A 17934-nucleotide genomic window follows, 5' to 3' on the forward strand; every position below is an offset into this window, starting at 1 on the left:
ATAGAGAGAGATAGCGCATATGCGGTAGAGTGAGCATCGGTTTATATGAAGAGAGAGAGCACATTTGCGGTAGAGTGAGCATGGGGTTGTATAGAGAGAGATAGCGCATATGCGGTAGAGTGAGCATCGGTTTATATGAAGAGAGAGAGCACATTTGCGGTAGAGTGAGCATGGGGTTGTACAAAGAGAGAGAGGCATTTGCGGTAGAGTGAGCGAGCATGGGTTTGTATAAAGAAAGAGCGCATTTCACACACAGATCATTCATATATTACCAAGATTTAATGAGAAATAAGGCTTCTTTAGAAAAATGACTGACGGGCTGGGCTGGGTCTAATTTGTCAATTATTAGTCGAGCCGGGCTGAAATATTTAGGGGATATGAAAGCTCTAGTTAGTAGTTTGAAGTGCTCATGTGGCCTTAGAGTTGCTTCTTTTTGTTTTCATAGACCTGCGACTGCGGTTGCTTATTTCTCTCCAAGGCTGGCAACACGGCTCATGGTCCAACGCACAAAGCCATTGTAGTGTCTGTGTGCACTTGACGGGTGATTTTATAAACCAGCGGGTGCTTCTAGAATCCACTATCCCCCGTCCCCAAGCCGTACCCATGTGTGTCTGTAGAATTGCAATGTGGGGGATATAGCAACAACACGCCCACGGGCACACCTCCACGCGCAAATAACGGCGTCGGCATAATGGTGACGGGTAGAGCAGGTGCTAGAATAACCTATTGGGGCGGCGCAGGTCCATTATCCCGATTTAACGGGGAATTTTTGGCCTGAGAATGGGGCCCTTAGACTCTAAGTGATGGTACAATATAAAGGTTAGATTATAAGCAGCCATATAACTTCTTCCTCAGTGGTGTCATGTAATATTGTAATATTTTGAGATATGGAATTTTGTGTTCACATTATGGAGTTAGGTTAATCACTGACATTATTATTATTATTTTCTTTTTAATGCATTTCAATAGAAACAAAACGACACAACCGGTCTTCTCTTTGACTGTCAATTCTGCCTTGGTGCCTTGGCAAATGCCAGGATGAAAGTCATTGTCTCCCCTATACATTGTAATACAGTCACGCCCCTAGCAGGGACCCCCCCGAGTCTATGCATAGTAATACAGTCAAAGCCCCTAGCAGGGACCCCCCTGAGTCTATACATAGTAATGCAGTCAAGCCCCTAGCAGGGACCCCCCTGAGTATATACATAGTAATACAGTCAAGCCCCTAGCAGGGACCCCCCTGAGTCTATACATAGTAATACAGTCAAGCCCCTGGCAGGGACCCCCTGAGTCTATATATAGTAATACAGTCAAGCCCCTAGCAGGGTCCCTGAGTCTATACATTTATGGAAGGATGATTGTTATTGCTTAAACATGTAACTTTATAATTTTGTGGGACATAATATGCTATATACAGTAGGTGCTAAAAAGCTACATAGTGCTGTTTTAAACAAAGATTTTTCAGTGTATAAAAACCTCTTTTCAGTGTATAAAACATCTCATTGCTGGTATGATTACAGTATGATTGGAAAACCAGTCAGATTGAAAAAGGAGTGCTCGTTTTCGTCGAGTTCAGCACTCACAACACGTTTCCAATTGTGTAAAATAAAATACACTCTTATTTTGAAAGCCTCCCAGTTGTAGGGAGGACATTTCTATTAAAGCCACTTGACAAGCAAAACAATAGACCTGGATTAAACACAATCATTTGGCAAAACTTCATATTTACACACAAAAAAAAAAAAACATGTGCTTGTGATTTACACAATGTAGACACTTTGGAAGTGTGTTCTCTCTTTGGACCGCCGCTTCGTGACAGCAGGTGAGTCTAATGATCTCATCTGGTTAACTTACAGTAGCCTAGCCCTAGACTTGTGTTCAGAACTACCACTGCTCAAAATAATTAAGGGAACACTTTGATCCCTTAATTCTTTTGAGCAGTTTTTGTTAGCAGTATGTACACAGTTCATGAAAACTCAAAATAATTACGGGATCAAAGTGTTCCATACATTTCTTTGAGCAGTATATAGTATCTGCACACAGTCTGTTGCATTGTCGTCAATTAAAACAAACTGCCTGCCGATATGTAGTTGTCTTAATGGATGATATTGCTCAATAAATGCTCAATATTCATATGGCTCTGTTGCACTTGACAATGTAACGTGAAATGCTTGAAAATGTAGACTAGTCTTATTTTGTCATAAAGACAAGACATTAAACTCCTGACATCTGATTCAACCTATTAAATTGTGATTGGTGTACAGCAGTAGGTCTACAGCACTAACTTTTGTGGAGAATGTGACTCGGGTCCAGACAGAAATAAATTCCAATGAATTAGCCATTGATTTCTGTCTGGACCAGAGCTCCATTCTCAACAAAAGTTATTCAGCGTTACAATATTGTGCTGTAGGCTATACATGTAAAGAACAAAACAGACCTACAATGGCAAAAAGGATATAATTTGCACATTTTGCATGCTGTATGTGCGTTTGCGCTATCGTGGGGGGGGGGTTCATTTTCACTTTAATCCGTTCATGGCTATCATAGCCAACTGTTTCAAGTGATAGGTACATGATTGGTCAGAAGTAGGCTAATTAGATGTTGTCACACACACACACACACACACACGCACGCACACACGCACGCACGCACGCACGCACGCACGCACGCACGCACACACACACACACACACACACACACACACACACACACACACACACACACACACACACACACAGAGAGAGAGAGAGAGAGAGGGGGCATTGTAAAAAGTAGTAATTACGCTTATCTTGGATTATTATCTACCTTTTTTAATTGATGTAAGGAGGTTGTGATGATATGTGCCCATCAGTCCAGTAGGTGGCAGCATTAGTTTACCTTTTATTCCAGAGAGTGGTTTAAAGAGAGAAGCTTCTAGATCATGTGACAACAAACTGTCTGTCTGTCTGTCTGTCTGTCTGTCTGTAACAGTAAGTTTATTGCTGTTTATTTACATGACAAATCCAAGATGGAGGACAAACAATGAAGTTTAAGTTTTAATCACAGGTTAAGGATTTTATCGCAGATTTGTTAAGCAATGCTTAAAATTAAGTGTTGCAACACTAACTCTAAGTAAAATAAATCCTAGATCAACAAGTCCTTGATTAGTCCTAAACTGAGCTTTATTTAACCCTTGTTGATGCTCATTTCACTGTGAAATGGAATAGATTAGATTCAGTGTCCTTATTGCCATGATATGTTTACATTGTCAAAGCGAGTCAAATAAAACAATACATAAATGAATACATAAATGTACAGTCAGTCTGTCAGGTTGTTCACATCAACATGTCTCTCTCTCTAGTAAGTGCTGATGTTTAATAAAATAATAATCCTGATTGGCTGTTGAGTGAATCAGGAAGTGAAATACAAGTTAGGGGAGTTTCCAGTGAGAAGCTTCAACCACACACACACACACACACACACACGCACACACGCACACACACACACACACACACACACACACACACACACACACACACACCTCTCATGTGACACTTTGTTTAATGAACATGAACAGAATTTTACCAGCGACGCTGAACACACACACACACACACACACACGCACACGCACACGCACACGCACACACACACACACACACACACACACACACACACACACACACACACACACACTTGTGTCTTGTATCATTTAAACCCATATGAACAGGAGTGTAGCCTGAGACGTTCTGGTCATTTCAAAGTCTAGACCAGGGGTCTTCAAGAGGTGGTCTGGGACCCCTAGAGGGTCAAACACAACGCCTTAAGTTGTGAGCTTGTAGATCTACAGTATAGCTTGTAGATCGGCTATTTTCTACGCAGAGGTTTGGTGTGGAGGGAAGTAAAGAGTGAAACAAGTACAGAGGTCAAGGTCGAGTTTACTAAGTAGCCTATTGCGGGTTTTATGTCACACATGGGCAACATACGGCCCGGGGCCCTTTGACCATCTCATTCCGGCCCTCGAAGTCCTCAAAGAAAAACTGAACGATCCCCCAAAAATCGACATCTTAACACATTCACTGCCAGGGGTTTTCTAAAACAGGCTGTAGCCTCTGCCAGCAGTTTAAGCATTCTGACTAATGTTTCAAGAACCACAGAATATTTTGTATTAACACTATGTAAACACCAAATATCTCAAAATAAATATTAGAATCTTTCTGTGTTATCACTACACCAAATATCTCAAAAGAAATATTAGAATCTCTCTGTGTTATCACTACACCAAACATCTCAAAAGAAATATTAGAATCTCTCTGTTTGATTGATTGATGTAGTTTATTTAGAAAGACATGAGAATAGTACATGACAGTACATAACAGTACATGGAAGTACAAATTCACAATACAAGGTCTACTAAACTGGAAACCCTCATTAAGCATAACGCTTGTTTAAGATGAGAACCCCATGCACACAAATCATGATGAAATATAAGAGGCAGGCAGATATACACACTACTATACAGAATGTCATACAATCAGCTTTCAGGTTACTGGTATGACGAGAGAAAAAAATATATAAATATATACAAAAGAGGAAAATGAAGGAGGGGGGGGGGGGTAGGGGGGGGTAGGTTAAGACTTAGACAGGGGCCATTTTCGAATTGCAGCCTCCTGAAGGTGTATCTTTAGGGCAGTTTTGAAAGTGAGTAGGGTTTTACACTCCTTTACTCGTTTTGGTAGGGCATTCCACATTTTTGCTGAATAGCATGAGAACGAGTTCATACCCTTAGTTGAGCCAAATCTGGGTTGAACATGATCAGTGGAGCTGCCTCTGGTGTTATGATCATGGACTTCATTAACATTTTGGAAGTATTTTGACAAATACAGGGGGATCCCAATGTTGTGGTGTATCTTGAAGACCAGGCCCATAGCAAGTTGCTGTACTCTGTCCTCAACCCTAAGCCATCCAATCCTAGCAAAATGAGCAGGGATTAGATGGGTTCTGTGATTGAGGCCAAGAAGTAGCCTTACAAGTTTGTTTTGGGATGTTTGGAGCCTTGTTTTTAAGGCCTTGGAGGTGTTGTGATACCATGAAGTGCATGCATAATCATAATGACCTTGAATGAGGGCCCCTGCAAGAATCTTCAGAGTATTCTTACTGACTAGGCGATCAATCCTCCACAAATAGCGTGTTGTTCGGTTGACATTTTTTATCACTTTTTCGGCGTTTTTGTTACCAGAGAGGTTTGCCTCCAAGATGGAGCCCAGGTAGGTAATTTCATCCTTTCTTTTGATGACATCATCACCCACTTTGATCGTGAAACTCTCTGCCTTGCTAAGGTTAGGACTGGACCCAAAGAGGATGGATTCAGTTTTACCCAGGTGTAATGAAAGTTTGTTATCAGAGAGCCAGATGCAGATCTTGTTGAGTTCGGAGCTGAGAGTTTTCTCAACCTGCAGCCTGTCCCTGTCCGAGACTAGCAGGGCCGAGTCATCTGCGAACAGGAACAGCTTGCAGTCGCAGGCCGATGACATGTCATTCACATATATCAGGAACAGTAAAGGTCCTAGTATACTTCCTTGTGGGACACCACAAGTCACAGGGAGGGGGGGGGACTGGATGCCGTTTACTTCCACCACTTGCTCCCTCCCTTCCAGGTAGGATCTCATCCAGTTCACTGACGTATCATCAAAACCTATTGCTTTGAGCTTATTGATCATAATTGGGTGATTGACGGTGTCAAAGGCCTTCTGGAGGTCCAGCATGACCATGCCGCAATATTTGCCCTTGTCGACATCTTGTTTGATAGAGTCGTTCAAATAGAGAAGGCATGTGTCAGTGGAGTGGTTTGTTCTGAAACCAGATTGGAATTTGTAGATTAGATTTTTTTCGGCAAGATACTTATTGACCTGTTCATAGACTATTTTTTCCATGACTTTCGAGATGGAGCTAAGAATAGAAATAGGGCGGTAGTTGCCAGGGTCTAATTTGTTTCCTTTTTTGTACAGAGGGGTCACCCTTGCTTTTTTGAAATCGTTAGGGACCCGTCCCTGTATGATGGAGAGGTTTATTATGTGGGTAATAATTGGAGCAATGGAGGCGGCCGAGTCTTTTAGAAATTTGGCGGGGATATTGTCGAGGCCTGTGGCTTTGTGTTGATGAAGAGCACTACATTTTTTAAACACCTCTTCTGTTTTCACAGGGGAGAGTTTAAAATCATCTTTCCGTACACCCTGTTTTTCGTAAAATGAGTCAACATGCTCTTCACCATAGCACCCAGAGTGAGGGGGTAGTTTTTCAACCAAATCTGAGGTTATGGTCGTGAAGAATATGTTGAGGATTTTACTCACTTCATGTTTGGATGTGATGAGAGTGTCATTCACCTTGAGGCTTATGTTTGTAAACCTGGTTTTCAATTTCTTGCTGCAGCCTAGTAGGTTGTTGAATAGCTTCCAAAGCTCTCGTGGTTTGCTTTTATTTTCCTCAATTTTGTCATCGAGGAAGCTTTTTTCTGCTAATTCGAGCATGCGATTAACCTTGTTTCTTAGCTTGTTTCTTTCTTTTACAAGTTTAGCTACGTGGGATTCGAGACCTTTGTTAAAACACCTGGCGAGTTTGATCCTACCTTTATGAAGCTCAGAACACTTTTTGTTTCTGACCTTCATGGCAGTAAGGATGTCTGAATTCATCCATGGTACCGGGCGGGTTTTGACCCTGATGGTTTTCATGGGAGCCACACTGTCCAAAATTTGAATGAATTTGGTTTTGAAACCAAGCCAAGATTCGTCTACCTGTGTGCTGTTTAGTACGTCGGACCAGTCCAGTTCCTCTAGCCTGTGATCTAAGTCCTCACTCTTATAGTTTTTGAGGTCTCTGATCGTGACTGATTTGTGGTAACCGTTCTTAGGTTTACGTTTCTTTCTGGTGCAGAAGATCATGTTATGATCAGATATGCCACAGGTAGAAACACCACTATTGAGGATTTTGTCCTTGTCCGTTGTTAGAATGAGATCTATGGTAGTTTGAGTGGAAACACACAGCCTTGTGGGCTGGGTGATTAGCTGGTGGAGTGAGTGCCGATGACAAAACCCCTTGAATGACTTACACACTGACGCTTCCTTACGGAGCATGTCTGTGTTAAAGTCACCAAGAAGTATCGCCTCCGCACACTCCACCTTAGCTAAACACTCCTCAAGTCTTTCATAGAAATCAGTCTGGTTAGGAGGTCTGTATATGGTACCGACTAGCACAGGCTTGGCATTTTTAAAAATGATCTCGACCCACACAGCTTCAATGGCTGCATCCTTCAGGTCTTCGCGAAGGATGCAGTCATTGTCCTTATGTACATACATGCATACACCATGTGTTATCACTACACCAAATATCTCAAAAGAAAGATTAGAAAAAAGTGAGTTGATAGCATGTTCCGTTTTATTTGTTATTGGTAACCAATACAAGCTGTATTCAACATACAGCTTGTTTTCACCAAAAACAGCTGTCTTTCTCTAGAAACAGAGACAAAGGCATTTTTGTGAAAGAGACACAAGACAGGCTGTGATTTGAAAAGTGATTTGACATTTATTTTTGCCTTGTGCATAAGGCACAGTATGTACGTGAGGTTAGACATAAGGTGCATATGGTACAGCATGTACATGAGGCGACATAAGGTGCATAAGGTACAGTACATGAGGAGACATACGCTGCATAAGGTACAGTATGTACATGAGGAGACATAAGGTGCATAAGCAGCAGCTATATCCTGTTCATGATTATGTGCAATAATCCTGAACGTTGTCTTCCTTGATACAGATGATGTAACATCATATCTTTAATCTGATTGGCTGATTCTTCTAAACGACAGAACAAGTCCTCCTTCATTCTCTTTCAGACTCCAGAACTTCTCTTTCAGTAAACATCTGTTTGTTCTAATCTGTTTATTTTGATCTGTTTATTTTCATCTGTTTATTCTCCTCTGTTTTTCTCATCTGTTTATTCTCATCTGTTAAATTCAGTTCAGTTTTGATCAGTGATGATCAAGCTTACAGCCACCCTCCTCATCCTCTCCTCTGTACTTCATGTCAAAGCGATCCCAGGAAGTAAGTACATTATATTAATCTTATTATATAATATATACATTTATATCTGCTGATTATATAAAACCAAATATGAACAATACACAATACAAACAAATGGCCACACACGCACGCACGCACGCACATGAATAAAACGTTTGACAGGAAGCTATTTTTAATATCCAACCTTTCACTACATATAAGAACCAAACATGATTGTTCAACATGATGATTATGTGTTAATGTCACTGTGAAGAAGTTTGTTGTTGAATTTAATGTCATCTTTGTTTTATTTCCAGTGTTCCATGAGAATATTCTACTTGTTGGCTGTTCAGACACAGTTAAAGACTCATATAAAGAGTGGATGTATGCACTGGATGGTGAAGTGTTGGTGTACGCAGACTACAACAAAGGGAAGGTGGTGGAGCCTCTGCCTCCGTTTGTAGATCCAGGCACCTACACAGCAGCTTATGAATCAGCTTTGGGTCAGCAGGACTACTGCAAAGACCAGCTGGACACCGTTCTCACTGCCTTGAAGAAACCACCAGTGAAAGGTACATGAATACTATGAACACAATAGTTATTAACTAAAACGGTTGAATGTATTTAACATGAATGAAAATGTTTAAACATTTATGTTTTTTATGGTGAAATATTTTGCTCAAGGTGCTTTAATTTACAAATATATGCATTAGTATCTGCTCTGTACAGCTTGAGCTGTGTGAGGTGCAAAATGTAATCATTTGTCCCATTCACCTGAAGACACTCCCCCTCGTCTCTCACAGTGAGCTGCAGTCAGTGTGTGGGCTGCTTGTACAGACAGACAGACAGACAGACAGACAGACAGACAGACAGACAGACAGACAGACATAGAGGATGAAAACTTAACTGGTAGCTCAATCTCATTGTATTTCAGATATTAAATATACATTCAAAACATTTTAAAGCCAGATTTCACATGCCTGAACCTACTTTAGACTTTATGTAGTTACATATTTGGCCGATGGGGGGTAGTTAGCCTAGTGTTGATTTTATACAGATAATAAAACTGACCATTAATGACATTTTTAATGGTCTATTTCCAGATGGATATGAGTACTATGAGGCTTACCGCTGTGTGTTTAACTCCAGTGAGCTGAAGGACATACAGTTCATAATGTCATATCATTTTGATGGTGATGAGATGATCAGGTGGGACAGTAGAGTAGATCAGTTTGTTGGATACACTGAGCTTGGTGTGAAGAACGCAGAGAGCTTCAATAAAGATCCCGGACAACTGGCTGTGATAAGAGCAAACCGAGAGACATGCAAAAGCAACATTGAGAAATACTACCAGACTGTTCTGAACAAGAGAGGTGAGCTGATCTCAGAGCAGCACTCAACACTCATCACCTCATAAACTATGACATGAAATCATAATAAATGATTCTATTCAGAGATGATTAATGGTGTTAAAGTTGATCTTATAATGATTATAAAACATTCCTTAGTCTGCTGAGAAACATTTCAGATCCTCTTGATGTATTACATTGTATCCTAACACGTTGTCACGCAGTGGAAATAGCAGATCTACAAGCTCACAACATGTGGTGTTACCATCGTACACCGAGTATAAATGAAACATATAGATTGTTTCATGTTTCATGAGTGTTTTCACCTACATATAATGACCTGCCTAAAATAGAGACACCAGGATTAATGTTTTTAAATTAACTTTAAAAAGAACCATGCAGGCTAAAACACACCTCTATACACTTTTTCACCACCTGATTTTATATTTTAATTATTGTCTTTACTAGTTTGATTTGTATGTTTTTAATCACTTTAGTAATATTTTACGAGTATTTTACGAGTATTATGAGTATTGTTTTGTTTGTTTCTACTCATCTACTCATCCCGTTCATTAAGCTATTTTCATTACATGATATAGCTTGTTTTATTTTTGTTTATGTAAAGCACTGTGTAACTGTGAATTATTTAATATATTTAAATTACATTCTATGAATGCATTCTATGTTGTAGAAAACTGTAGACTATTGTAGAATCTACAGTATTCTATGAAAAGTTCTCTGGTACCATCTGGTGGCCAAACACTGACAATTACAGTTACAATTAACAATGTAGGCACTTATCAGATGCTCTTAATCCAGAGTGATTTTCAGTAAGCAAGGAAAACACAAGGTAATACATCAAATGCATATAAATAGTAATCTAGGATCATAGGTTAACATAGAAGCTATCATCAGTCTATACAGTATAAAACAAATAAATAATCTGTACATTGAAACTATCCAAACTATAGGATGCCAGGTCTACAAATGACCTGGCATCTGTCTACATAGCATGCTATATACATTACATTTTAGCCTTTGAATAAACCTGCAAGGTCATCGAGGTTAGGTCTAGTGCTACAGGCTGAGGTGGAGTCTGAAGAGGTGATTCTTCACATTACGGTGGAAGATTGGGAGTGAGTCTGCAGTTCTGACTGCAATGGGGAGTTTATTCCACAGTTTGGGAGCCAGAAGGGAGAAGAGTCTAGGACGTGTGGAGCGTTGTCCTGGGTGTTTTAGGGAAGGGAGAAGAGTCTGGGACTGGTGGAGCGTTGTCCAGGGTGTTTTACAGAAGGGAGACGAGTCTAGGACGTGTTGAACGTTGTCCAGGGTGTTTTAGAGAAGGGAAAATAGTCTTAGACGCGTGAAGCGTTGTCCAGGGTGTTTTAGAGAAGGGAAAAGAGTCTTGGACGTGTGGAGCGTTGTCCAGGGTGTTTTAGAGAAGGGAGAAGAGTCTAGGATGTGTGGAGCATTGTCCAGGGTGTTTTAGAGAAAGGAAAAGTGTCTAGGATGTGTGGAGCGTTGCCCAGGGTGTTTTAGAGAAGATTCAGACAGCTTCCCTGTGTCAGCTGATCTGAGTGAGTGGGAGGGAGGGAGGGGTTGTAGGGTTTGATCAGGCTTGAAGATATGGGGGTGTCATACCTTTGGTTGCTTTGTAGGCCAACATCAGTGTTTTGTACTCTGAGAGCAGCAACTGGGAGCCAATGGAGGGAGATGAGAACGGGGGAGAGCCGGAAAACGTGAACATTTTGGCTGGTTGAAGACCAAACGTGTTGCGGCTTTCTGAATTATTTGGTTCTCATTTGGATTATATACAATTATTAATGATAATGACATGTTCCTATGACTGGTAATAATAATAATAATAATAATAATAATAATAATAATAATAATAATAATAATAATAATAATAATAATAATAATAATAATAATAATCCTACTATATAATTGGAGTAACCTCTGTCTGTCTTGGGTGGTGGGTGGTCGACCGGGTATGGGCTAGTAATAATAATAACAATAATCATCTTATTTATCCAGTGAAGCCCAAAGTGAGACTGAAGTCAGAGACTCCCCCTGGTGGTGGTAAACACACTCACATGCTGAGGTGCAGCAGCTACGACTTCTATCCTAAAGTGATCCTGGTGACCTGGTGGAGAGGTGAAGAACCTTTGACCTCTGGTCTCTCCTCTACTGAGCTGTCTGATGGAGACTGGTACTACCAGTACCACTCCTACCTGGAGTACACACCCAGGTACACACCTAACAGACACCGTATACATAGAAATACACACCTAACAGACACCTATACATAGAAATACACACTTAATAGACACCTATACATAGAAATACACAGACACCAGTACCAGTACCACTCGCGAGCGAGCTATACATGAACACACACACACACAGGAATATAACGTGCGTAATTGTAGTTGTGTTTTTAATGTTTCTTACATTTAAATAAAATAGTCCATCATCTAGTTATTATGATGCCCCCCCTCTGCACCGTGGTGCCCCCCTCTGCACTGTGGTTCCTCCTCTGCACCGTGGTGCCCCCCCTCTGCACCCTGGTGCCCCACACACTGGCCCTCGATTATCAATGGAGCGTAAAAAACTGCGTATTTTTTTTTCAATCACATCGCCATGAATGGAATACATTCGTATATACATTTATTTAACCCATACCGAGCAGGGCGCGTTCGAGTTACACTAAAATAAAGCAGTCATGTAGGCTATTCCCCATGAGACTCGGGCGGGCTGCAGTGAGTCCCGTGCTGCCACGTTAATAAGAGATTGCAGTGTCGGGTTTGTATCCTTAACACAGCCAGGTTGTAGCCTATACATAACTCCATACCATAGGACAAGCAACTGTAAGTAGACCTCACTGTCCATGAAAAGATGGTCGGGAGTCCCGACTCCCGAAAATGCTCTCGCAAAAGCGCTCGTATATTTTTTAAATGGCAGATCTACAAGATCACAACGCGTCACGATACCACCCGTTGTGAGCTTGTAGATCTGCTATTTTCAAATAGCCAATGCAGCCAGATCTGCAAGCTTAACCGAATGACTGTTAAAGCAGTTTAAATTAGTTTATAAAATGTTATCTTTTCACAGGGATTATTTATTAGTGAGTTAGATTATACATTTTGGAGTGGATATATGTGTCCAGATGCCCGTCAGACGGTCAGAAAATGCTGCTCCTTATGTCTACAATGGAACAAACGGGTGCAGCCAACGCCAACAACTGCTCCCGACCAGACGTGAGATCTGAGCGTGCGGTAGGCTGAACTCAAAGTCAGGATATATTGATAAATGCCGAAAGTTGCGGTGATCTCACCGTACGCCCATTGTTTGGTCTGCACCGCGTTGATAGATGAGGGCCACTGTGTGTAGGTACTGATCATCCTCCTCAGATACAAAAGATGCTGTGCTTTTTGAAGAGGATCATCAGCAGAAAAACATAGGTGTGTGTGTGTGTGTGTGTGTGTGTGTGTGTGTGTGTGTGTGTGTGTGTGTGTGTGTGTGTGTGTGTGTGTGTGTGTGTGTGTGTCTGTGTCTGTGTCTGTGTGTGTGTGTGTGTGTGTGTGTGTGTGTGTGTGTGTTACAGATCAGGAGAGAAGATCACATGCATGGTGGAACATCCCAGCCTGACTGCGCCTATCAAGATGGACTGGGGTCAGTTACTGTAATCTACTGTATTCTACTGTACTCTACTGTAATCTACTGTAATCTACTGTAATCTACTGTATTTTACTGTAATGTGTTACAATACACTCTGCTTTAAGGGTTCAATAATTATTCTCTATTTGTACCTGAAGGTATATTTGTTTTGCAGAAAGGAAAAACAGCACTACAAAAAAAATACAAATACAAATACATTAAAACATCCTAAAAAGTAACCATTCTAATAAGAAGGTCATGACAGGAGCCTCACCTACTTAGAGCTTAAGTGTCTTGTCTAGATGAGGTACATCATCTTTGTTTACTAATGGCTGCTATGGTGGGTAAAATTCATCTAACAATCATTGTGGTATTGATTAAGTTAATGTACTTACAATTCTGACTTGATGTTCTTAACCCTTCTGCCCTAGCTGACGCGTCACCCCCCCCCCCCCCCCCCCTGCTTCAAGACGTGTTGCCTAATGATGACGTAACGTTACAAGTCGTGGAAGATCTCTTTTTAAAGAACAGAGCTAACACTATCTTCTAGTTGTGATTTGAATTAAATATACCAAGTTTTCACAGAGATGTAATAATATAAAGTTTGTGTAAATATCTGTGCGTGCGCACTGCGTAATTGGATCGTCCAATCCATCTTACCATATCTTTGACGCTTGTTGTCAAATTTTCACACGGAAAAAAGGCTGGTATCGTCCATAAACAACCTCCACACCATAAAAGAAGAATAGAGGAGAGTGCAGGATATATATGCCAGGAGAGTGCGTCTCGAGGGGGGGGGGGGACTATCGCATTATATGACTATCGCATCTAAGTGAATGGAGGAGACACGCACACACACAGCCTCTGTGAACTCTGTTTGACCCTGTTTCAGCGACACCGTGAGTCCCTCAAGGACAGAAGGACTATAAAAGAGGGTAAGGTAACGTTACAGGAAGACCATGCGCATTGAATGGTAGTCTTCAATGGAGACCTATGACGCATCTGGTTAAATCTTCATCGGTTGTCTTTGGACTAGACATAAGCACATGACATGTCAATCCCAAGCCCCCAGAGTTGCTGAGAAACATTGAAGCTGCCACCCCAGTGGCCAAAGCTGGAACTGCAGGCGGGGAGAAATACATGCACGCGCAAAACATACTGAGAGATATTTATATTTATACATATAAATATGTAAACATATTATACACATACATACATATGCATTTACATATAAATATGCATCTCGAGTGTATTTAATAAATATCTCGCGTTCAATCCTTGACACACGGGCTACCGTAGAACGCAAAAAGGACACTAGTGCGCATGCTCATAACTCTATGGGGATACAAAATCGAACCAATAATTCTACTTCCGGCAGGTTTCCGGGTGCTTCAAAACGCCACTGAGCACATTCATTGAAATGATAGCTGGGGGCGGGGCAATCCGCCCTCTAGTTATATTATACCTCTATGGTCAATCCCAATGAGACATTGGGCCTGTGGTTCTTCTTCTATACTTCAAATAAGGGATCTGAAGCGATGAGATTATGCAAGTTGTCCCCCACATGGTTATGGAGGACTTTAGCTGCACAGAGAACTTGTCATAATACAAGAAAGACAGGGAGGAGAAAGAGAGAGAGAGAGAGAGAGAGAGAGAGAGAGAGAGAGAGAGAGAGAGAGAGAGAGAGAGAGATGCATGCAGCTTCCTGATCTCTGAATCTTATTAAGAAACATCTAAAAACTTCCATTACACTGCAGGTACAAAGACATTAATAGATCACACTTCAGCTTATAAGTATAAGTTGGGTCAAGTCTTCTAAAATATATCCTTTGGTTTGGATGTATTTAGCTCTAATATGTCACACCAGCTGACAAACTCCTCAAGGACTGGACTCATTATTACTGAACAGACTCACAATGACTGTGTTGTCTGTCAATTTCAATATGGTTCTGTTTTCATGTTTACTTTGGTATAAGTTTATGTACATAATGTAAAGTAAGGGGGTGAACACAGCCTTGTGGTGTGCCTGTAGAAGAGTCATCCTAAACTCCTCCATGTTTTCTAGGTGAATTATATAGGGTTGAGACTCAGTTTCACTTTGAAAATCTGTCTTCAACGAGCTTCTCTAAAGTTTTCATTGTGAGAGAAGTGACAATCAGCCTGAAGTCAATCAGACCTTTATGGTTTCTACCTTTAGGACATGTACATGGGCAACTGGCGGCCCGGGGGCCACATGCGGCCCCCACCTTCACTTAATGCGGCCCGCAGGTTAATATCGGAATACTGATATATTATTGATTTCAGCTGTTACAATTGCAAACATGACCCACTTTAAGTACTTCAGTCTATATTAGTAGCTTAATGACTAGTATTAAATTTCTATTTTCTTTTTTATGTCCAATGTATTTGTATTTAAGTTCATGAAGTTAACATAAGTATAACTAAATGCATTCGAAATTAAATACAAATTTTACTTTTCAAGATTCCAATTCAAAAATACAAAGAAAAAACAGGATTCCAAGTCAAACAAGCTCAAAACGCGTCCCACTGTGACGCGTTTTGAGCTTTTAGATAGGCTATTTTTGATACTTTTGTGTGACATAGAATGGCCCGACAGTATATGCAATGTGGCCCTCTGGAGTGATTGTGGAAATATAGTGGCCCTCTACATCATCAAAGTCACCCCCTGCTTTAGGAACAGCAGTGATTAATGGCTGCTTCCACATGTTAGCTACCTGTACTAAAAATATTATACACAATAACATATAGTTGGCTGCTACATGACTTCAGCAGTTGGCCACTGATATAGTTTACTATCTATTTACTGTACAGTTTAACTTTACTGTACTCTGTCTTATATCACATAATTGTGTTTGGTTGTTGTCATATTAATGTCAGATGACTCCATGCCAGAGTCAGTGAGTCAGTGAGTCAGTTTTAATCTACTGTAATAATATAATATAATATAATATAATATAATATAATATAATATAATATAATATAATATAATATAATATAATATAATATAATATAATAATATTTATAATGTAATGTAATGTAATGTAATGTAATGTAATATTTGTATTGTCAGATGACTCCATGCCAGAGTCAGTGAAGAACAAGGTGGCCATGGGAGCATCAGGTCTGGTTCTGGGTCTGGTCTTGTTCCTGTCTGGATTCATCTACTTCCAGTGGAAGAAACGAGGTGATTAACATGTTTAATTAACATGTTTAATTAATGTGTTTAATGAATGATTATACTACCAGTGGAAGTAACGAGGTAATTAACATGTTTAATTACAACCCTAATGTTGTTGTGTTGTTGTGTTATTGTGTTATTGTGTGCACATTTAAGCATTACAATACAGTACATAGGATTTATTTGTGTGTCTGTTTGAACTGTCTCTCTTCTTCTTCTATCAGGTCGTATTCTGGTGCCGACAACCAATGAGAATATTTAGACTCCTCCCACACACCCAGGTTCACTTCCTCTTTCTTTTTACTAAACTAAACATGCTTGTGTAAAAAGTGAAACAACTAGCGTGGTAAACCATCCCGGTCGCGTGAATTCACATTATCATGTGTCTTCAGCTTAATTTCTTATAATAGTGAATCTATTAATAAAATGTTATAATCAAATGATTTGTTGTATCAGACAACACTGATGAGAGGACGTTCAGGTGATTCAGTCAAGGAAGCTTTTGAAAGGAAGAGACGTGCTGGACGCCGGGGATGTGCCATGACACTAATGGGTGGCAAACCTCACACCGGAAGGTCAAGAAATACATTGCAGTGAATGGAGCCGGCTGGACCAGCTCATGAACAAACATTATGCCAGAACGATTGTGACAGTACATCATTTTATTGAGGCATCTAAACAGAGGCAGTACATTGAACACGACATTTCAGTGAACTGTACCCAATGATTCAGTACATTGAACACACTGATCATTCCATCACTAGCAGGATCAAAGACAGAACCTTGTGGTCCAAAGGAGAGTGTTCTACCAACTGAGCTGCCCTTCCTACTAAGATACACTATTGACTAATTGGTCAAATGTTGTTTGAATGGACTGAGTTGTTTCTACTTTGATGGTTACTAGTTGCAGGGACGGTCCTAGGAGGTTAGGTTTTTAAGTAGTTTACTAATATATGATCTATTAACTATTTATATCATAGTTTTAAATAATTAAATCATCAACCATTAACAAACATTTAACAAGTTATGAATACAACATTAACTAATAATTTGGGAATGATTAATTTACTATTATAAGGGAAGGTTATTCTAAACTAAAGTGTTAACATTGTTCACACAGTTAAATTATAAAGACGTTTTTTTAAATAATAAATTATGATTCCTATTGGTTTATTGTCTTTTCACAGAACACCTGGGTGTGTTTTCAGAGAAGCAGAGAGTCATCGCTAACCCTTGGTGGAGAGAGGAGGAAATACATGTGGAAATACATGTGTGTCCATTCAGCTTTTAACAGAAGCACAATGATGACATCATCAACCTTTTTCACAAATGTGTCCTTTAAACAATTAAAAACGCTAATTGGCTAGCCAAGGCTAACGATAATTACTGTCTTTTCCCTGTGTTTCGCCCCGGTCGACGTGGTTTTGAGGTGAGGTTAAGGTTAGGGTTAAAGCAGGTTTATAGACATAGTTTTTTTTCCCTTCTCCCGTGATGTATACACGGTCCTCCTCCACATGTGGCTACACACACACTGCTTGAAACTCGAAACCATGCCAAAACCATGCCCCCCCACTCCCATCCGCCACCGCTCACTTGCTGTGCATCACACACACACACACACACACACACACACACACACACACACACACACACACACACACACACACACACACACACACACACACACACACACACA

At 40.4% G+C, this 17934-nt stretch overlaps 1 protein-coding gene across 2 annotated transcripts; it reads left to right on the plus strand.

Moving 5' to 3' along the window:
* Positions 1-7983: 7983 nt before the first annotated feature.
* LOC308101682 (H-2 class II histocompatibility antigen, E-S beta chain-like) lies at positions 7984-17678 on the plus strand. 2 transcript variants are annotated; one of them, XM_080451126.1, is made up of 8 exons: positions 7984-8072; positions 8348-8602; positions 9134-9403; positions 11417-11630; positions 12987-13054; positions 16131-16244; positions 16463-16519; positions 17426-17678. In XM_080451126.1, the coding sequence occupies exons 1-7, from the start codon at positions 8006-8008 to the stop codon at positions 16498-16500; spliced, it is 1026 nt and encodes a 341-aa protein (XP_080307252.1). In that variant the 5' UTR covers positions 7984-8005; the 3' UTR covers positions 16501-16519; positions 17426-17678. The 2 variants fall into 2 exon arrangements, with proteins under 2 accessions (XP_080307252.1, XP_080307253.1); XM_080451127.1 differs by lacking the exon at positions 9134-9403.
* The last annotated feature ends 256 nt before the right edge of the window (positions 17679-17934 follow it).

Source organism: Gymnoscopelus braueri (genome assembly GCF_963280865.1).
Source record: "Gymnoscopelus braueri genome assembly, chromosome: 15".
Classification (NCBI taxonomy): domain Eukaryota; kingdom Metazoa; phylum Chordata; class Actinopteri; order Myctophiformes; family Myctophidae; genus Gymnoscopelus; species Gymnoscopelus braueri.